At 41.7% G+C, this 23,136-nt stretch overlaps 1 protein-coding gene across 9 annotated transcripts in view; it reads left to right on the top strand.

The window, feature by feature from the left end:
* inpp4b (inositol polyphosphate-4-phosphatase type II B) overlaps positions 1 to 23,136 on the top strand; it is a 196,824-nt gene that overhangs the window by 140,025 nt on the left and 33,663 nt on the right. For 8 of the 9 annotated variants that reach the window (XM_035168576.2, XM_047341924.1, XM_047341928.1 and 5 more), the window contains 4 exons: positions 2,601 to 2,712; positions 5,673 to 5,742; positions 8,675 to 8,822; positions 16,566 to 16,696. In XM_035168576.2, the coding sequence (XP_035024467.1) occupies positions 2,601 to 2,712; positions 5,673 to 5,742; positions 8,675 to 8,822; positions 16,566 to 16,696 (461 nt within the window). Of the gene's footprint in view, positions 1 to 2,600; positions 2,713 to 3,133; positions 3,195 to 5,672; positions 5,743 to 8,674; positions 8,823 to 16,565; positions 16,697 to 23,136 lie in introns of those variants that run through there. The other variant, XM_035168571.2, reaches the window with a different exon arrangement.

Here is a 23,136-nt window from a genome sequence, read left to right as displayed (position 1 = left end):
ACATCAATTACACGAGCACAGATATCACCTTTACCACTTCCACTGTGGGGACGGAGCAATCTGAGAGAGATGCTACTGACAGGAGTATTGTACAGAAGTGAGGCAGACCAGTTTGTGACAGTAGTGCCAAATTAAGTCCTTTCCAGACATGAGCCGCTTGAAATGCCCAGTGCCGTTTGTGCAGATATGTGCAGAGTTTGTCGCGATTCTATGAAGAACACAGCAGGAGATTGTAGGGGTTGGACGTGTTCACAATAAAACTGAAATCTGTTTCCCTTTTTAACTAAACACATTCATTCTCATTGTACTGGCTGTCAGATGTCTTTGGATAAATTATATTCATTGTTGTAGACACAACATTTCTTAAGGTGCCGAGTGTCACTGCACTTCAGTGAATCAGTCAATCTGTAGTCATTATTTATTGAGCATTTTAACTTTTCCAGCAAAATTAAGTAAGCGTTAGCAGCTTCTACAGTAAAGACTTTCCTGATCCAGTGAAAGAAATAAGGAAACGTTCCAACTTCACTATACATTTTTATTTGTAGGATCATAAGTGGACATTTTGCATAAATATGTTTGTAAAGAGAAAAGATTTTCCCTTTAGAAAAGTGGTCTCAGCCTTTTGGACCCCACTGCATGGTTCATACAGCAAAAGCCTCTAAAACCAGCAGGGTGCAGATTGTTTTTTCAAACAAATCACTCTGTATCTCCATACGTCAGAGAATGTGTTTATAAATGAGTCACTTCCTTAATAACTAATTGTTTTTTGAATTGTGCCAAATTCACAGCAGATATTTTAAGCACATTATTTTTGTCACTTTAACAAAGCCGTCAGATTAGGTGTTGTCATAAAAGAGATTCCCGGGCCAATTAGATTTTTAAAAAGATGGGCTCGCTCGCAGGCACAGAACAATCTGCAGATTTGTTTCCTTGCCAACTGCAGCAGACGGAAAGCGAGAGGGATGGTAGAGGATGGGATGTGGGGGGGGGAGACGGGCTTCATTTTCATCCACAGCTCTCATCAAAACATTCTAAGTTAATTTGAGGTCAGTTTGTGTGCAGCCTAAAGACTCTGGAAGAAGCGTCAGACTTTTTTAACGTCTGTCACTTTCTTTGCTTTTTGCTTTTCAGCAGAACCTGTGCAGTAAACCGTCGCCGTGGTGACGCGGCTAAATCAAATCACCTCTGCCTCCTGGAATGAGCTGGAGACGAGTTCCTCACTGACAATAATACATTCAGATTGTATTTGAATAAGTGCTGAGTTTTGATTTGGCCACAAATACGAAAAGAAATGACAATATATTTCTCCGAGGAATAAATCAATTATCCTAAAGCAGTCGCTAAAAACATCTCCTCCGTCTGTTTAACTGCAGGGTTTCATTAGTGGATTGAGGCAGAGCAATCTGAAGAGTAAAGGGCCGCTGTAACCCCTAAGGTTTGCCTTGGGAGGACTATCACTGAATGTGATGCATGTTAATCTCCATTTCCTCGATTATTTGTGGGCCACTGTCGGTACACACTGATTCTTCAAAGTCAGGGTGACTTTCTTTTAGCGGGCTCCAGTCCTCTGTTGCACGGAGAAACAGAGGGGGAGACAGATGACGAGGCTGAGGAATGAGGGGGGGGGACAGGAAAATGAGCGGAGGAGTAAACACTGAGACAGGTGTCTGGCAAGGGACAATGATTAGATTTATAAACCAAGCAATGATATTTTGTCTGCTTGGGGACTCCTGCAAGACATTAAGCGCTAACTGAATCTCCCAGCGTCCCACTACACGCACACTTTTCCTTTCATCTCCCTCCTCGCGCTCCCCTTCCTCCTCTCCTGTGTTTCCTCGCCTTCTCCCCTTCCTCTACTTACCACGTCTCCTTCTCTGTTTTTCCCTCGGGTAGATTTTCTTCCTCGTGGCCAACCAAGATGGATTGGTCTTGAAAGCGTCCTTTCTGCTTCCATCGCCATCTTTGCCTTTTCTCCTCCTCGGGCAGGGGTGTGTCATCCCCCCCTCCCTCTCCAGACCATTAGCTGCCACACAACATCCAATATTTTCTCCAGCTGGAGTGGAACTGAGCACATTAGGGATGGGTCTGTTAAGGTGATCAGACTTGCTCGCGCGTTGCCCAGGGACCATTTTTCTTCATTTGAGAGTGTCTGTCTTGCTGCCAATACTATAGATTTCCTATCAGCTCCTTAATCATGGCTCCATGATTTGGAAAGTGATTGGTCTGGCTTCCTGATATGAAAACTCTAGTATAAATTCGGTGTCTGTCAGGGCACACAGGAGGCTGGTTTATTAGATGGCCATTTGAACAGTTACACGAATTGTTCCTTCCGTCACCTCCATCATGTTCCCTTCGGCGTATGCTCGGCTTTAATCTGCGCACAGACTCTTCTGCAAAATCACCACAGTGCGAGCGTGTATGTCCCAATTTCACTTTATTTTCAGCTTTATAATTTCACAACCTGCTCGAGGCTGGAAATTATCCGAGGCCCATTGAGGGGCAGTAGCCAGAGGAAACGATCATTTAAGTGAGCAGGCTTTTTTTTATTCACGAGATTAGGAGGTTAATGCCACATGTTTCTCTTTCCCTCTCCCCTTTAGGTCATCTGATGGTGTGTGTGCAGCAGGAACAGTGGTGGTGAGTCGTCTGAAGATGGGGGAGATGGAGGAGGTTGATGTGGACCACATCACCACTGACATTCCACCGCAGAAGGTAAAGTACCAGGGGGACCAGACGAAGCCTGGTGCTAATGCTGGGATTAGACAGGCACTGCTCAAGTCCTCCAATGAGATTAAATTAACTGCTGTAAACCCTAATGAGGATTTACAGCATGTGTGCGCCTTATCTGTCTCGGTGAGTACATTTGTATTGTCTCGCTCTCATATGTCGACAGGATCAAAGACAGGTCCGACCAAATTACCTTCCTGACAAACTTAACTCTGTCCCTGTTAGATTTTTTTTTGTAATTCATTTGACCAAGATATTTCCTGGACGTTGTCACCGGTTGCCTCCCCCCTCCCTCTCCCTCTCCACTCTAATCTCACACAATACTTCCCGCTCAACTCGGCTCTTTAGTAACTCACATAATCAGGTGAGCGAAAAGAGGAACAAAGTGTGTGTTCTCCTGCAGAGCTTGACAGCAAGCCGAGGACTGTGTCAGCCGAATGGGATGCTGCTACACCAGAAATCAAGTCGTACGTACTCTGATTTCTCTCCACTTTCTTTATGGTACTAATGGAGACCGATTTGTTGAAACATTTGTGAGGCGAATGTGTGCTGTGGAGCCACTGGTAGAGTTATTAAACAGTAAAGATGGAGCTTTAATGATGTTTTTGATCCGTAAAGGAGGGAAGGTTCTGATTTTCTTTCACCACAGCAACTGCAAGGCATCATGGAGACTTGCAGCCTTTGCCTACCGTTGATTTGCTGTTGTGTGTGTGCGTGTGTTTGTGTGTTTGTGAATCACTGTCTTATATAATTGACCAACAGCTTCTACATGGCTGACTGGCTTTCAGTTCTGCCCACCCCTTTTGCTGGTTCAGGGAGGGTCCCTGCTAGGCTCCAGAGTGTCACTGACAATTTGCCCATGTTGCCTTGATGAATGTGTTGTCTTCTGTGTGTGTGTGTGTGTGTGTGTGTGTGTATGTGTGCATGTCCATCTGTGTGTGTGTTTGTTGTCACAGCACATTTCCCCTTGTGTGTGGTGTCTCTGTTGTGGAAGATGAGGGGAGGAAAGAGGGAAGGAATATGACAAATAGTAGGGAGGGCTGACTTGGGACACAAGACGCACTTGTGGGGAAGTTCTGGTTCAGTTTACATTCGTCGTGTGCGTGTCTGTCTGTCTGAACGTACAGTGGGCGTGTGTGTGTCTGTTGTTCGATGGGGGGGTAGGAGGCACTGGTTTCATAATTCGCTGTCATTGTTCCGGCGGCTGCTGCTCATAAATATCCCACTGACCCCTGCAAAAACAGTCAGCCGAAAGAAGAAAGAGACTCCAGTCACCTTTGATCTGATCTCTTTACATATTTGAGTCATCAAAGATCCTTCGAACACATGCTGTCCACCGCCTGCAATTAAAATGGGACTCCTTTCACAGCTGTGGCCCTCGGCTCATTGTTCATACTTTTCATTATCACAGACCTAACGTGAATTTCCCGATGCTGCAGTGTCTGTTTGTTTTGTTTAACGGTCACATTTAGTTTTGACTTTGTGTGTGAGTAATGCTGTTGGTTGGACGTCTGTTTTATTAAGCATTAGTGTTTCAAGCAGTTATTAAAAAACATTTCTGAGGACACTTACTTGACTAAAAGGACACAATACAAGAATGATGCTGTTTCTTTATTACTGTGTCTTCTAATATGCGGCATTAGCCTGAGTTTTTGTTTTTGATGCAGTATCATGGACGCAGCCAGCTTGTGCATAATTAAAACATTCTTATTTTAAAACGAGCCTGCTGGAAGCATTAAAAAGTCAAACTGAAGCTAATATTATCTTCCTTAGCTGGCTACTGCTGATGAAATCTGCTGGTGACAGTTCTTTCAAGGGGGCAGAGTGTTGCCGGTTTGAAGAGAGAAGTCTGCTTATAACTATCTCCATGTGAATTTAAGGCCATGTTCTAAAAATTATTTGAAAAGAATTTAGAGTGAAAAATCTGCCACTGCATACGTGCTGTTTACAATCACAATCATATGTGGCTCATGTAGACAGTGTATGAAGACAGTGATGTGTTTTTTAAACAATAAAGCATTTAAACCTTTTCATGTAATAACTCAAATTAAAAAGCTGATCCTGAATATGAGTATTATATGTCTCATTTAAACAAGGGGAAATGGATTTTGGATAATTGAGCTACTGATTAATTGTGATTGTTTTATAATCTTTTTTTGTTTTGAAGCTTACTGTCATTAACTGAATGCCAATGCGTAGTAATTGGGACTAACCTTCAGCAGAGGAAGTTGCAGGATGGTAAATGTGAAAAAGACTGAAATGACAGTTATGGTTATAAATTACCAACCCACTACCCAATCAGTGAAGTCACAGCAGACGTTTTCCTCCAGCTGTCACCTGCTGTGACAACACTGATTGCGGTGAAAGCTGAAATTCTTTGAACGCTGCAACAGCAGATAGCTGCTCCTATGGTTATAATGGTCTAGTCTTTAAATGGAGTCATTGCAATGTGCCTTCAGTTTAGAATGTTTTTTGTAATTACCTCATTGTAGTAAGTCAAACCCAAATCAAACCAATGACAACGAATTATTGATTACACTTACACGAGACCATTCAGGCATTATATTCTGTGGTTCTGTTTGAAAATTCTGTTGTATTGTAATAATGCGAGTGGGTTTAATATTTCATACAAGAATAAAAATCTGGACCACTGAAGTTTGTCGCACAGCTCGGATCAATCCAGCTAAATTTAACTCAATACCTGCGGGAGCTGCTGACTCCAGCTCCGCTTTGCTTTAACAGACAAGGCTAATGAGGGATTTTCTAACCCAACGAAACCAGAGTGTCTGTCACATGCATATGGGTATGGTCATCTCCATTGTACCTCATACATAATAATCAACATGAAACCAAGTAAGCTCCTTAGGAAAATACTTCAGCGCTCCTGCTTGATGTTGAGTAATATTCTCTCCCTGTGTTTCTCCTTTTGTGCTTTTCCTTTCCAGTGTCCCTTGGTTTGTGATTCTGCGTCCCATGCCTGCGTCGACAGAGAAAATTACCCACTTACAGGACCAGGTATGATTCACTCTAATATCACCATTCATTGCTGAATAATATAACAATGAACACAGATATTTGCGGGGGGGGCTTGGCAAGAACTCACCCTTTGATGGTTTTAAAGAAAAGCTAGAAATAATCGATTAATCATCATTGTGATGGAGAATTTTAATTCTCTTACCCACTTGGTTCTTTGTTGACTGACTGAACTCACTGAAAAGCAAAAGATGCCTTTCAAGTCGCATGAGACAAATTTTGTGGCAGCACAGACATGTAGCCTTCTCCCCTGTAGAGAATGATAGAATTGTGGAGAGAAAATGAAAGACATGTAGGTACAAACGGGAAAAGACTTGAAAAGGTCACGACACCTGCTGTGTTCCAACTTCACAGCCCTTGTTCACAGGAGACTTGTGAAAGTCCTTTTTTCATACCGTGCATTAATTTGTTCCACACATCCATTTTCTCTTTTATCCACCACCCAACCCCAACCCCCCGAGCCCCCCAGCAACCCCCACGCCTGTTGTCATTTTGTCATCGCTGCTACTGTTTCTCCTGTGATTAGCTCGTGAGCTGCTGCCATGTTTGCAGGTGCACATCTGCAGCCCGTCAAAACAAAACCCTCCCAGCAGACCCCGCCAGATTGAATAATGTAATTTAGTCTTCCGCTTTTATTACCTTTCAAAATGAGCATGCAGTGAGCGGGGAGATGGGGGGGGGGGAGCCCACGCACAGTACGTCTCGGAAAGTCATTTTCTTAAGAGGTGTCAGGAAGGGAAACCGAAGCGTCTGATTGGTGGTCAGATTAGTTTGGTGGCAGGGGGGAGTTCAGGGGTTAATCCACTTCTCCGACGGAGGTGGAACTCGGCAACTGTCGCTCTTCAGATTAAAGCTGTGCTTTTACCCCCCTCCTCTCCATATGTCCCCTGCTCCACGTTTATTTTTGCCATCCATTTCACCTCGCTCTAATCCCCATGACAACAATGTCTGAGCATCCCATTTCATTTAGATGCAATTTATATCTTTTCCAGAGGTCATTATTCCTCAACCTTAATTATCATTAATTTCATCATCAACTGGAGCATCGTTTGAAAAACAATGAGCCTCACTTCAGCTTATGAGGCTCACAGTTATTGTCCTTCAGAGGATGTCGACTCTCTGTCTGAATGAGCAGTGTTCAGGAGTAAATAAAGTTCGAAACAGTGATAGATGTGATCACAGTGGTGACGTGTAGAGGAGTGTAGAATTGACTTTAGATGCTCAAAATAAAGCTTCATAGCAGATGCTACTAAGGTGGTCATGGTGGTTAAGTGGATACTTAAAAAAGATAAGGACAGCACTGTAACATCTTTTTCTTGGTTATTGATCAAATTCCTAATTCAGTCCATTTTCCAGTATGTGGCACTAAGCTTAATTCTTTCTGAGGATAGAAATCACAACCCTCACCCATTAATACACGTATCGTATTTTCCCGTAGCTAAGCAGTCGACTCGAAATTAACTACAGCTCTAATGTTCATGGTAATAATGTGTTGTTTCCACGTCACTTTATTAGTATTTTTGGACAAAAATGAAGGTCTACGTCTTTGAGGAATGATTTACCCTATATCAGGCTGTGGATACACATAAAATCAAATTACGAGAATCGGTTTATTGTTATATTTCCTAGGATTTATAGCTGATAACAAGCTGAGAGCATGCAATAATATAACTCATATTAGTGAAATCCTTTGCACATTGCAAATCAATGCAAAACACTTTGTTATTTCATTGTCTTGGCACATTTTTAATAAACCACTTTATTGTTTTGAGCTCAAGTGGTGGCCCAGAAATTCACTGTAAAACGAGTGCACGGAGTGGAAGCAGTTGTTAAAAACAACCTGCCAACACACTTCATGATACTGCATTCAATGTAATATCCTCTTAGTATTATGAATTTTGGTCGTAGGGCACCTCCTTAAATCCATCTGCGTTGGCGGGCATCGCTGAACTATGACACTCGAGGACAAATGACGTAGCATCACTGAGATTAATGATTCAAACGCTTCGTCCTGTGACATGAATAAAAGGACAATGTGGGGCCAGACCAGGGAGCGGTGCAGTATAAACGTTTCGGTGAAGGGAGCATTCTCTGTGCTGTTCCAAGGAGCAGAAGTGGGGCTCCCTCTTTAGAGAAAAGGAAAAAGCTTTTTATTGGTACCATGCTTGTTTGAACGCCGAGAGCGAGAATGTCAGTGTTTCAGCTGCAGGGTGCTTCAGCTCCGACTTATTGAGTGACTTCCTTTCTGACTGTGGCTCTGCACACGAAAAGGAGTAATAAACAGTGTTCAAGGCGCACGGCTTTCTTGCCCTCTGCTGCCAGCATGCAGATAAGAGCATTAGAGCTGTTTTTCATTTCCAGCCTTCGATTGCTGCTATTAGCCACTCTCTGCAAAAATGAGGAAGATGGGGCTGAATTTGAATTGGGTCTAAGAGAAGAGTTGGATGGTGGGGGTTAGCGAGCAAAGTTTCAAAATGATACAACTTTCTGTGCCTCGCTGTTGTACAATAAACAAGCAATTAAAATGGAAATAGAGGAAATAATAAGGCAAATATTAACAGGACAGGGTTTGTGTATTTCAGTCTGCCTGTCAGTTTTGCGTTGCCACTGGAGTTGAAAGAGAGAGAGAGAGAGAGAGAGAGAGAGAGAGAGAGAGAGAGAGAAGATGAGCAGCACCTTATCTATGGCAGACACAGTTATTGATTATAGAATTTAATTTGTGCTTCATACCTCCTGTGACTCTTGAAGACAGTCAGTCTTTGGCGTCCTTGAGGTTGCCAGCCGTCAATGCTGTTTTAGATCTTGTTTCTCCCTTTTGTGAAATTGAAAAATTTCAGAGAACATGATGCTTTTTTCATTCTGTGTCCGATGATTCACTGCATCTTTCTTCCTTCCCTTTGTCTCCCTCCCCCAGTGTTCAAGAACCCGGTATGCAAAGTGTACAGATTTCAAACAATGGACAGCAAGTGGATGCTGGTGCGGGAACAAATGGAGGAGTGCACGTTGTCCTTTAGCATCCCAAGACAGCTGCTCTCACTGTACATTCAGCAGGACATGAATAGGTAAGCATCTGTGAAATCATGCCGGTAAATCTTTGTGTCACTGCCAGACTTCACATTGGCGGCACAGTGGAAGAGTGGTTGGCACTGTCACCTCACAGCAAAAAGGTTCTGGGATTGAACCGTCTGACAAAAGCCCTTTCTCTGTGGAGTTTGCATGTCCTTCCCGTCCTGGCGTGCGTTTCTCCCGGATACACCGGCTTTCTCCCACAGTCCAAAGACATGCAAGTTAGGGCAACTTAAGAATTGGCCGTAGGTGTGATGCTTGTTTGTCTCTATATATCTTGCCTACGATCGACTGACCGCCTGGCCGGGATGTTCCCCGCCTCTCGCCTCATGTCAGCCGGGATTGGCAAAGAATGAAGTGATATAGATAATGGATGGATGGAGCGTTCACATTACATCACTTGTTTCCTGTCTGTGCGATGGAGGACAGCCAGAAGTTAAAAGTTAAACTCCAGCAAGCTGTTACCTCATTACATGTACAGTGTGCATATCTAACTTGTACTTAAACCAATGTTAAGAGTCATTTCAAGGTTCTGCCTATATTAGTAGTTAATTATTTAGATCTTTTAAAGTCCAAGAAATAACAAACATCGTCTCTTCCACACACACATGCACACCATCGCTCAGTCCTCTCATGATACGGTGAACATTCTTTCACTGGTGCAGAACAAGATCAAATTGGTAATAACTGCAAGTGTGGGATGATACTATGGCTCCATAACATCTCGGGGCAGCAAACACTTCAGCGGTTATTAAGTCCGAACAACAACTTTTTTCAACAACAAACTTGCTCTGTTTTGATAAAGAAAAAAACATTTTACTTTCTTCACCATGTCATGAGTAACTAAGGTCTGACTTCATGCTGTGCATAGTGCGAAGTTTTCCAGAAAACAGAAAAAGTTAGATACTATCCTTCACTTCGTTAAATGTAGAACGTGACGTCTCCTAGTTTCCTTTCTCCCTCCAACATTTTAAAACTAATCAAATGTCAAGTGCATTTCCGATTTTCCAGTTTTGCATTTTAACTAATGAAGAGTCTCATTTTGAATAGATGAGAAATATTATGGAAATCATGCATATAACTGCAATTAAGGTCCAGTCCAGTAAATACAGTAATAGAATGAGGACAGGTTAGGACAAGGACACAGGGTGATGGTGGATCACCAGTCTCAGAGTGAGCACTCGTAAGTAGATCAGAGAGTCCCTTCCCTCAGGCTCCACTAATGTTTGTCAAGACCGATCATTTCTCAAATGGTCTGTTGTCCCTGGCAACCCCTTTTCATATAAAACACACATACACACAAATGTATCCACACACACACACACAAAAATACACACACCGCTTCGGATGATTTCTTCATTGCTCATTTTAATACAAGAAATAGGCACAAAAATTTAAAGATGCAGATGAAAGCGATGCTGCACACTTTAATGAGGTTTTGAGCTGTAATCTAAATAATGTGGCTGTAATGAAACACATTAATATGGTTTTAATATCACATTTATTTCCTAAATTATAAAGAATTGTCATTTATGTGTTGAACATGGCTCATAACGCCACTGTGTTTCAAACCCTCTGGGACCTTGCAGCCCCAACGCTTGTGTAGAGTCAACTGTTTGCGACGTCTCTACATCAGGACATTTATAATTGATAGAGAAAGTTAAAACACCCTTTAATGAAAGGTGGGTGGTCCCCTGCTGGGTTAATTTTTAAATTTATCCTGAAACTAAATCCCTAGACCACAACATTGTCCCCCTTCCTCTGCTGCCCCACGGTTGTCTCTCTCTCTCCCACACACACACACACACACACACACACACACACATCGTTTGAACCACTGGCTGAGACAACTGCCCGTGCCGACGGTTCTTGTGGCTCGAGAGGACCATAGTCTTGGGTGTCAGGAAATTCTGGAGGCCATATGCCCTGGAGTCATCGCTTAGAGCTACACAACCTAGATAAACCTAGCATATGCAAGGAAATTGGTATTTCGTGTGTGTGTGTGTGTGTGTGTGTCTGTGTCTGTGTGTGTGTGTGTGTGTGTGGAGGGGTAGATTTGTCCCAGCACTGCGTTCTAAAAGCATTTTTTATTTTCCAGGGAGAGACACTTCAGCCAAAACTTAGGGCTGAAGTTACATTTTAATAGCTGGAGGAGACATGTTTGTTGTTGTGCACCTGAAGCATCACGAAGAGTTCAAGGACTCGTGCTTCACATGCAGTACCACACATAGAAACCATCACTGAGTCATTATTGATCCATGGACCAGACACGCTTTATCAGTTCACCAGTCAAACAGATGAATCCGCTGACATGCTCGTCTTCTCCACACGTCCCGTCTCAGTATCTCTAACCCGACTTTCTGTTTGAATAAAAGATGATCAGCTCTGCAAACTGATCATTTCAATCATAGCTAAATTTGGAAGACAATTATAGAATATTTATTAAAAGTCTTATCTGTATATTGCAGCTCGTGAGCTCTCAGCAGGCTCCAAACCGTGACTATACCTTATACTACGTTTGTTTATTAACAGGCATGTGTCGCGTGTATCCAGCTCGGTTGTTAAGCACTTCTCCTATAATCCGCTTTAAGCGTCGTCTTTCTCCACGGTGCCTCTTCGTTTAGCTGATTCTGTCAGTCAGCTCTGCACTGATGCTAACTCTGTGTTTTTAATGATTCAGTTAGTGCTGCAAAGTTGGGAGTGCAGCGGCGGCGGATGGTGGGTGGCTACGTTTCCTTCCTCTGTGATAATCTCAGATGGCTCTTCCTTCTGTCTGATCACTTTCATGTCTACAGCCATTTTTAAATCTAACTCTGCAAACACAGAGAGCACTGATTGTCGTACCTCCAGTAAAGATTCAGTGGTTGTGTGTGTGTCTTATAGTTGACGTTTTGACATCAGGTGTCACTGTTTGGTTCTGTGCGTTCAGGATCACATTGATGACTGAGCTTGTCGGAAAGTGCATGTGTTGTGGAAGAGATGTTTGTTCTTCAGTCCTCTCACGCAGGTTTTATTGACCCCACACACACAAAGCCCTCTGTGATTAAATTGAAGAGGCACTATAACGCACCATGAAATAAAGGTGCCCCCACATGACAGGTCTTTGCTCTTTGGGAAATGTATTCTACTCTCTATTCTACTCGTCATCTGCACGAGGACATTTGAACACATTGTTCTACTCAAAGTTTGTACTTAAGTAAAACAAGAAAGACCAAACTGCAGCAGTTTCTGCACGTCTCCATATCAAATCCCAATTATTTCTGTATTGTAGGTTTCTCTTTGTTACCCTTACCAAGGAGGTTATGGTGTCATTGCTATTTGTCCGTTTGTCTATTTTCCTGTCTTTTAGCAGGATTGTGCAAAAACTAATGAACCAATTTTATTGTGAGGTATGGACCAAGGATGAACCCATTAACTTTTGGAGCGAATCCGATTAAGGGGGCGGATCCTTAGACTGCATATAAAGATAGATGACGTGTTTCTACTTCCTCCCTCTACCCAGAAACGAAGCTAAAACATCCCAGACCCAAGCTTTGCCATCTTGCACATTTGGAGCCAGCGTCTGCGCATTAGAGATCGGGGGATGGAGCCACACTATCGAGATCCTCAGCTGTCAATCATGACGTTTCACAACGTTTTTATACCATCAAATAAATAGTTCAAACTAAACTTACATCAGTGCGATAACAACAACCTGAAATGACAGAAACCATCTTTTGTACTTTTACTTTGGCTCATATCCCATCCACGAACTTAGAAGAGGCGAGATTCACTGCAGCCACCAGGTGGCGAACAAGTCACTTTGACTTCACTTATCGGGAGCTGTTATGTTGTTCATCTTTATATACAGTCAATGGGACGAATATTTTGTGATTGGATGAATTTCAATATTTTGGGGAGTTTCTCAATAAATAATATGTATTTTACAGGCAGGTATTAAGGGCTAATATCTATGAACAGGTGAAATTTGGTGTGGATATGGATAATGATGCAGATTCTGTGAATAATTAAGTATTTTAGGGAGGTGATCTTTACTCAGTTACTGTTGGGTAACAAATAAACCTGCAGCTACCAATATGTAGATAAGATCATGAAGATTCCGTAAGGTACAGGTAGTTTGGACATATCTCTTATAGTTACTAGGATACCTTGAGAGTGGAGTGTTATTCCAAATGCTTGCAGTTAATTATAAATCAGCTCCCACACTGTTGACACTGCTGTGTTTTGATCTAGACACCTCTGTTATAAGTCACAACAAAAACCTGTGTATATAGTAACAACAAGAACTCCCACGCAGTTTAACAAGTGTAATAATCATCCTTAAAGAACAGAAGTAAAGGGGATAAAGTTCCTTCAGTATTAAGATATATAAAATGTATGCCATAATATAAAAACTACTCCCCTCAGAAATGTGTTTTGCTTTCTGCTGCTCAACTTGGATGTTTGACCTTCACAGGGCAGAATGATGTATGTGGGGGGTTTGACATGCGAAGACTGTTTTCACATTCATCTGTCTCCACTGAACTCAGATCTGAGATTAATGTGTTTACAAGCATAATTTTTATAGCCAAGGCTAGAGGCCGTTCATCGCCCAATGCAAAACCTACACGAGTGCGATGTGTCGTCTTGCATACTCATAGATTCTGGACTTGAGGAAGAAGATGTAGATGTTTTTTTTTAATTAGTTAGATAAACATGTTTATTTTTTACATTGCCTAAAACATGACTGGAGGGGATCTTTTAAAATATGAATTCAAACCAAATGAATTCCCCAATTTGAGTGAACAGTAGATTCAGCAGAGTTACAGCAGCCACACTGGCTCAGAACAGGTCATTTAAACTTGTAAAAATGTTTTGCTTCTGTCTTTTCAACGATATATAAATAATATATTTTTATTTTATAGTTTATATGAGCACATTTATTCTCAGACTGTCTTCTGGTAGATTTAACACCAAAAGACCTTATTGACATTCTGACCCTCTTTACAAGCATACACTTAATCAGACCATACATATTCTTATCACACTTTTCCTCAATCGCACCTTTACTCTTTTCAGACAATAGCCCTGTGATTAAGGAGGTGATGCTCTATCTCTGCATCTGCCATCCCTCTGCCTTATCGCCCTCATTTAGCAAGCAGATGTGTTTCATCTGCTATTTTATCCACTCTATTATTTACAACGGGATCATCCAGTCTGACCTCCACTCCACACTTCCAGACACACAATACCAGATCAGACACCGAGCTGCACAAATAGCAGTGGCTGAGAGGTGTAGTCAGAGGTGTTTTCGATTTTGGTGAATGACTGCAATCTGGTAAAGAGCTTTGTACTAGTGTAGGACCCTGTAACATTTCCTATATCAACCTGAAAATCAGAGAACATTGCCTCTTGATTGGTTAAAATGGCCCATTTACGTTATTAGGGACCACTCCAACCTAAGTGGTCAGAAACAATATATTTGATTGAAACCAGGGAATGTGGAGTGGTCCTGCTCAGACCTCAGCAGCAGGGAAATCTACCTCAGTGCTGTCGTCTTGACACACAAGAGTTCCAAAATCATTGAAGTGTTCAGCCCCAGGCTTCTATTAGAATCCATCAATAGAAGAGCACTGTTTGTTTTCTTTCCATCGTGGTCGTTTTTCAGATATCTAGATTTTTGTCTTTTGTTTTCATTTCATAATAATTTTTTCTTATTTACAAAAATGCAAATCTCATCCCTGGGAATTTTGCACCCAGCACCTTTTGAATAAACATACATGTATATTCACCCCTGGTCTCAGTTTAAATCCATTTACAATCAAGAATGGAGTCAAGCACAAGCCAAAAATATAAATAATGCTTCCTTCAAACAATCCGATCTCTGAACTGACAAGTGTTCCTGTGGAGCCACACGGTGCTGCGAGCGTGTTCCTGTGCTTGTTATAATCAGATGTACTTACCTCTATTTCCCAAATGCCACAAGCATAACTAACTTTCCAACACCTCCAGAACGTGTGTCGGCAGAGTCGCTCAGCATGTGGCGCCCTGAGAGGTTATTTCCAGCGGCAGATTTTTTTCAGAACACAAAAGAGACAAAAGATAACCATTTGTTATTCAACCCGCTAATTTCCTCTTTGCCAGGCTAGAAAAGTGGATTATATGTCATTTGCAAATGTTTTTTTCCCTCTCACTTAACTCCACGGGCGTTCACCCATACAGTAAATTTTACTTCGATTTAAGGGTTTGAAATATTCCTCCATGAGATTTCTGAGCTGAACAGAAAACACAGAAAATTTGCTTAATGCTCGTCTTGCAGCTAGTCTGCCATGCCCCCTAACAAAGCCAGATAATTCGAAAGCACGTTCAAAATCACCAGATCCGGTTTTCTATTTGGATCTGCTTTGTGTAATCCTGCTAACCAACAGACAAACAAACAAACAAACAGAGAGACGTAAACACAGCCTCCTTATTTGCTGAGGTTTAAAAAAAAAAAACTGCTTATCAGTAATCTCTGGAGGGGAAACTGCTGCACACAATGGACACTTTGTTCACGAGTGACCTTAATTCTACTTTGATATGTCTGTGCTGCAATTTCCTGCTACTTCATCAGGTGACACGTGCGACACATAAGCTGATCTATCTTCAAAAATCTAATATCAACATCGACATGTCTGTGTAGCTCTGGTGAAAAACATGATTACATTTAAATAATTGAACCACAGCATGTTTTTCCAGAAACAATGTCCCTCTCACTGTGGATAAAGTCTATTGTTTGTTTTTTGTAAGTTCGGCCTCTCCCTCTCTTCCTCTCTCTGTCTCTCCCTCTCTCTGGCATCATTTCCATCGCCCTCTGCTGTGTATTGAAATACTTCAAAGTAATCTAAAAATAACTTCCTCACCTGGAGGAAACCAAGGAATCGTCTGGAGAGACGATCAGCAGCTAATGTGTTGTTATAGTGGTTGAACTACAACAAAGAATAAACTACTACATTATGCATTCAAGCAATTATGCCCGGTCTTAACAATAAGTCGAAGCAACCAGCATTTATACATGCAGCCTTTCATTTAAAGGCACACAGAATACAAAATGCATGAGGTGTAATCACAGAAAATTGGTCTCGTTATCATGAAAGTAATGCGCATGACCGTGTATTAAACCTCCTCAAACTTCGAATCACTATAATATCACTACAATTTACTTTTCAGTGATTGCTGGAGGACTGGTTTCTGAATGATATCCGTCCATTTGATGTCGCCTGTTAGATGCAAATCATGAGCCAATGAAAGAGGCCGTGCTTCTAGTAGGAAATCAGCACTCGCCCCACAAACAGACACAGACGCACACTCATGCTGGCCTCGTATTTTTCTAACCAAGCAGCTCAGAGGATTTTGGCCTTGGGCCGTAGGCACAGCTCCATGAAAGGCAACCAATCACTCCAGTGTCACCACTAAAGACCAGATGGGTTTGTCATATAAGTGATGGAGGAAAAAATGGAAGGGGCAGGGGAAGAGTTTGATAGGGCACAGTGGACAAGCGGACACCAGATACTAACCTGAGGCCTAGAAATGTGTCTGTATGGTTTGTTTGTGCAATTCCTCTCACTGGAAATTTTTTGTTGGGAAGGAAGCAGAAATGTAGATACAGCATTATGAAATTACCTTTATGACATTAATAATATTATGTAAAATGTATAATGTCTATTTTTAATAAAGTATAAATCTCTCAAAGGTCCTTTTAAACCTGTGTTTCTGTGTAGGGTGCAGGACCTGAGGGAGCTGGGGGAGCTCTCTCCTCATTGGGACAACCTAAGGAAGGAGGTGATGGCCCGGTATGGTGGAATCATCGGCTATTACCAGGAGACTTTGGCTGAGCTGGACAAGATTACCGGTATGACCTCATCCACTTCCTATTGTTGCATTCTGTATAGTGCAAGTGCCCGTCAAGCTGGATCGTGACCTTTTACGATGTCATCAGTGGCATCATCACAGGGGTGCGTCTCTTTTTCCAATCTTTGCTTGATGTGACCGTGTTAACTGTGTTTTCTTTTGAATTAGGGGAGGAATCTCTGTCTCTGCCCTTTAGCTACACACCTACCAGGTCAATGAGATTATTGGTTGTTGAGAAAATTTAAATAAAGGCACAGAGACGGACAGAGATGTTTCCATTTATGAGATATGTTCCCACACATGTATTATTGCACAGGCAAACTAAGTAAATTTCCTCCTCAGATCATTAAAGCTTTCATGTTTCTGATACAATGGTGTTAGAGAACGTCCAGATTTCTGGGTTGTCCTTGGTTACATCGATTTCCTGAAGGTCTCTGTTCAGTGATGTCATACCTTGTCACACCACGAGCCCTGTGACTGGTTCAGTAGAAGTAAAACTAAATTATTTCTTCTTATCACGGTTTGTCCTTGGATGTACAGGGGAACTTTTTCAATTTCCCCAAAGAATAGAAATGAAATTGAAATGCAACATTGTGGGCACAGCTGTACTTGGACAGAGCAGAAGTAAAGCAGCTGGCCGTGGTTGGCAGGTGATCGGTCTGCCAACTATGTTCTTTTCAGAAGTCAAATGAGCTGCTCATTTTTTCAGTATTGTAAGTTGTGAGAGAAGTCTCTTACTTTAAAATTGCAATACTTTAAAGACATGACATTAAAGACAATGGGTTTGTCATGTCTGTTATGTGGCCGACCTGTTCACATGTTGATAACCAGATTGTACCATGAAAACACTTTGTCGGCCTCAAACCCGTCCAGTTCATTGCGAAAAGAGAGAGAGGACAACATTGACTTGAGGGATAGATACTGGGTGATGTGTGTCGGATGGAAAGCTCAGTGAGAAGTTGGTTCGTTTATCTACTTGCCATCAAAGAGTTTCCATAGCAACACAGGTTTCTTTTGGTGCAAGTGAAGAGTGTGAGCCCATGTGCCCTTCTGTGCTTTATTAGATTCACCGTTTGCTGGGCAGACGTAAACTGGTACAGATCTCTGGCCCATGCAAACCGAAACATCATTCCTGCATCTCATTTACAAATACTCACTGCTCTACTTACTATGCAAATATTTTGCATAATAAAATGATTCTGCAACGTTAGTTTAAAGGTGAACAAATAAAGTAATTAGGCTTTTTCTCATCTGCCCCTGAATTTCAACAAGGAAACAATGAACACATTGTAATGCCACAGGATATTAGTGATAATCAGGTGGTCAAAGTGTGCTTGTAAAAGATTTATTTGTTGTGTTTGGATTATATATCTAAAAACAGGATGAAAGCTCTAACTTCATATGAACAGTGAAGTAGGTGCTGCCTTTATACGTACACAAGCACTTAAAGTGGCATACTTTTATTGTGCAAAAGCTGTGAGGTGTTCATGATGCATAATCTGTCCTTTAAGGAAAAGGAGGATAGATATTAAAGTCTCTCTGCATTTGTCCATTTTCCTTTTCTTTTCTGTTATATTCTCCTCCTATGCTAAATTTACCCTGCCTGATGAATTTGACTCTCATCCCCATAATGAGATATTTGTTTCTTCAGCTTTTTTCTTTGCTGATACGGTGCTTCTGCTGATAAGCCATAATGGCGGTGGTTAAGCCGGCCTGCTCTGACTGCTGGGTCTCTGAGGGCGGGGATACAGAGGGCGAGGGAAGTGGATAATGTGGCGTTGGTTATTATAGTTCCTGACAAGTTCCCCGTGTGGCCCAGATGCTGCAATAAAGGGAGAAGCTCTCGGCCCACTCTAATCCAGTCCTGCATTACCTTAACAGGATGACAGGCATAAACAAGCTGGGTGGGCAAACTGCTGCACATGAATTACTGATGGCTAATATGATTAGAGAAGGTGGAGAGCTGAGGGTGAAGAGCAGTGGATGAGCAGAGACGAGGCAACAGGGATTGAAAAGATAATTAAGCAAATGAAACAAACGGTGACAAATAAACAAAAAAAACATTTATTGTATGTACATACTGTACAATAGGGGGTGCATCAGTATGTTTTTACTTTCAAATGTTCATATATAATAATGATAATAGTATCTATCTTCTAAGATGGTGTGCAGGCACATAGGGACTTAGTAAATCCTTGATATACACAGGGGCTTGGTGCTGTAAATCTTTAAACGTAATCAATAAAATCATATATGCGAACATAACCAGGAAACCAGTGCAGTGAGGCTAGAATCTGTGATATGTGGTTGTTTTCTTGAAGCAGTAATAATCCCAGGAGCAGCATTTTGTACCAATTGAAGGGGATGCATAGATGCATGATATGAAAGATATGTATCCATCAATCAAATGTTATTTGTATAGCCCATATTCACAAATCACTATTTGTCTCATGGGGCTTAATGAGGTGCGACATCCTCTGTTCTTAACCCTCAACGAGAGTAAGGAAAAACTATTAACAGGGGAAAAAACGTAGAAACCTCAGAGAGAGACACGTGTGAGGATCCCTCTCCCAGGACGAACAGAAGTGCAATAGATGCCGTGTGTAACTGGAGGCATCAACAAAATAACAGTTTTTACAACATTGATCAGAAGGAACAGATTGTAACATAATACAGAAGTGTGTCAATGTTTAAAGTATTTATACGTAAGAAAATGTCTGATAGAGATGAAGGGAGCAGCAATGACAAATGAATTGAGGAGTTATTGTCAGTAATGATAGAGTATGTGAGTAGTGTTGTTGTAATCAAAGTCCACGATCAGCTGCCACCATGTAAGAGCTAGATGTCTGGATGTCTTCTGAGAATTGTCCTTAAATAGGATTATTTGTGCATTTATGTTAATCACAGGCTGACTCTAATGCACATATCATTGAAGAAGTCTGGAGGATTTTAATGCACGAAGAAGAACCTGTACCTGTATCTGTGCACATTTCATGGGTCAGGCAGAGTTTTGCATATGTTTATCTAATTTAAATTCTATTTGTAAGAACAAAAAAAAGCAAAAGCCGCTTTTAGAAGCTGCAGGTAGCAGAGTACAAGGATGAAGGAGAGCTGCACTCCTCTGGGAGGTTGAGATAGAGTCCCCATGTTTAGGTTCAACACAATATCCATTTTTAATGACGCGCTGACCTCAGCGAATATTTCAGATGCTCTAATAACTGTTCATGAATTAATCATCCCTTTACCCTTTGTTTATGAGCCGGCAAATTAAAGGCACATACATAATCCAGTCAGCACGGTGTTTGTTGGATCTCCGGTATCGCTCGCACGTCAGCTTAAAGCCCAGAGCTCCACATTGTAGATTAGGGCAGTGTCATATCTGTGTGGTCACCAGTAACGCTAGTTATTGTGCAGATAGTGAGAAAGATGGACACGATAGCTCATTTCTTATTTTCTGTGTATTCTTCGCAGTCTCTTTCCTCCAGGTATAGATACAGTACTGTGTCTCTGTTATTTGCTATTTTACAGGTGACAATAGTAATAAGAGAAGTTACAAAGTTAACAGGAATAAATTGGATAAAACGCTCAGACATGACTGATCCCACCACTCACAGCATGTGTCCACTCCTCCTCTGTGTATACAACATATCTGAGTGTGGATTGATTCAGAAATCCTGCTGTGCTCTCAGCATCAGAGGAACACGAAGAAGGAATCCTTACCATGCTTACACAGGCCTACACTGATCTGACTGACCTGACACCTACACGCCTCCAGTGGTGCTTGTTGCACTGTGTGATCTTGTGTGTTTCTTTCTTCTCAGCTTGTTCTCAGGCACACAGGCAGAGGCCTTTAAAAGCATAGGATATCGGTTGTTGGACCCTCTGAAGGAATCAAAAGGAGCACAGAAAAGTGGCTCAGAGCAAAGAAACGACGGCAAAGATTACAAGAAGAGATGCTGGCCAGATGTTGGTCAGCACTGCTGGCACCCGGCCCCTCTGTCACACAGCCAGCCCACCTGGGCAGACAGATGGGGATCTGATACGGTTAATTCATCTAACCTACAACAATCACTAGCTCGATTAGCCTGGTCCCCCGAGCTCTGCGGCCAACGGTGAGACCCCACTGAGCAGGGATGACGGCTCAGCCACTGACTGGGATATTAGCCTTTGGAAACCGAACCGAGCACAGAAATGTGTGGAGGTGCACTGACGAGACCACTTTTATTTCTAACTGGGTGAAGAAATTTGCACAAGCAGTATAGGCCAAGATTTGTCTTTATAAGCATGTTAGCATTGTGACTGTGAGCATGTCAGCAAGCTGATATTAGCATTTAACTCAAGGACCACTGTGCCTCAGAGCTGCTAGCATGGCTGCAGACTCCTTGTCGTGTTGAGAAAATGATTACATCACTTAACCACAGGGACCTCTCACAGTGTGCATGTCTCGGCCTTGGCAGTCAACTTGTCGACATCTAGTGGACACCAGATATGCTCTTAAAACAAAGGTTTGCTTGAGACCGTATGAATTATTAAATGTCTTAATGTTTGTCTGCATTTAATATTCATTTCTACACGTGGAGCTTATCTGTTGGATGTATTTATTTGATTTGTACGATATCTAACTTAAATGTGTGTTGCACTAGTTATTTAACTTAACTTTTCATCTGCAGTCCCTAGTCACAATTCAAACACCCTCACATTGACAGGACAACACTAAACAAACTGAAGGATGTGTCGGTCTTCACTATAGTTACTCAACAGATTGTTCATCCTGTGTTTAGAAACAGCATCTGTTTACATTTGTGCTTGAATAAATTGCAGCAAATCTGTTGCCGCCATAGTGAGAAGACATGATTGATTTTCAGTGCTTGAAAATAATAAGCCACATCGCTGTCAGCTCCCGCTGAGTCAGAAGTGTTATCCATTTCTGAGGTAACACATTTCAGCTTGAGTAGGTCAGTGGTTTCAGCATTATGTTCAGTAATGGAGGTGCAGTGGATTTGTTTTCATGTTTGTTCAACCTGCCAAACGGTGTTAAAATCTGTGACAGGTTCCAGGTTTTCTCTTCTTATTCTGTGTGAACACAGAGCTGCTGCCACACTGCTTTGTTTCCTCTGGAGTATTTTATGATCCGTTAGGAAAGAGTCTGTGTTGAGCTCTGTTAAATTCAGCACATGTCAGATGGACAAGCTAGAAAGCATGGCTTCTTAAAGGCTGTTACATATGAGCTGCTAATAATATTACAAGTCATAATATTTAGAAGGTTTAGTTGAGACAAGACTACAGATTGGAGCTGCCTTGCGGCTGCCTCACATCTACAAACCTTCAGATTGGGGTTTGGAGTTTGGAGTCTCTGAATGTTGGTCCTCTGATGGACTGGCGAGTCATTGCATCAACATTGTTTAACTCACTTTACATATGCTCTTTAATATCTCCTGTGACTTGACACATACAAGCCGCACATTATGAAACTTGCACTGGATCAGTTCTTGTTGGTTTTGGAATTTATTTGCAACATGAGCTGAATTCCTTTGAGAGGAAATCCAAAGTCGTGTGTCTTCAGGGGATTTCATTCTAAAGTTTAAATGCCAAATTAGATTAAACTCTGTAATAAGATAAGTTTGGGGTGTTCTCTACCTCTTCTGAATACTTTCATTTAAGTGAATTATGCGTTCAACACTCCTCTGTGTCTCGGCTGTTCTTGAAAGCTTAGCCTCGTCTCAAAGAGGCTCATCAGCCCTATTTTACATATTTGAGATCGGAGCAGCCAACATGGAGAGTCAGATTGTGATTTTGAGCTTAACTGTAAGCCACAAACAAAGAGTATCGTTTGGCAGAATTTTTTAATTGGATGTTTTTTAGCTGCAGAGGGCATAAAATCCTCCGCTTAAAGGATTACTCTGCACATTAGTGGATGTTACCAGCAGCTGATTGAAAATGAGCTACTTTCCAGATTCTTGTTCGTCTCTAATTGATACATTCTCTACCTGATACATGGAGATGGGTGTTAAGTGATCGCACTCCAATGGCTTGGAGGTTCAATCACAACGCTAATTTACAGCAGAGAATAATTTGTAGTTGGTGTAATCTGTGACATTTTCTACTACAGTTCTTCTTTCTGTTGGAAAATGGCTGAATGATTGGATTTTACTAATTTGATGGTTGTACTCTTTATTCAGCATGTACTTATTAAGCGACCACAAACTGGAGGCAAATTAAATCCTCATTCGATTTTGTACTTTCCTTTTCCACATTTTACTTTGAATATTGTAGCAATAATGTAAAAAAAAAAAAAACTCCCCATCCCTGCGATATATAATTGAATCCACACTTCGGCTACTTCAACACCCTTTAAATGGGTTTTAATTTGGTGCTTTTGTATAACATGTATCGCCGTTTGTCACAGAGTTCTTCATTTGAGAGACCTCAAGTCATTTATTT

This window comes from Hippoglossus stenolepis, chromosome 2 (genome assembly GCF_022539355.2).
Source record: "Hippoglossus stenolepis isolate QCI-W04-F060 chromosome 2, HSTE1.2, whole genome shotgun sequence".
NCBI classification, from domain to species: domain Eukaryota; kingdom Metazoa; phylum Chordata; class Actinopteri; order Pleuronectiformes; family Pleuronectidae; genus Hippoglossus; species Hippoglossus stenolepis.
The sequence above is the reverse complement of the archived record's forward strand: the minus strand, read 5'-3'. Positions and strand labels throughout refer to the sequence as shown.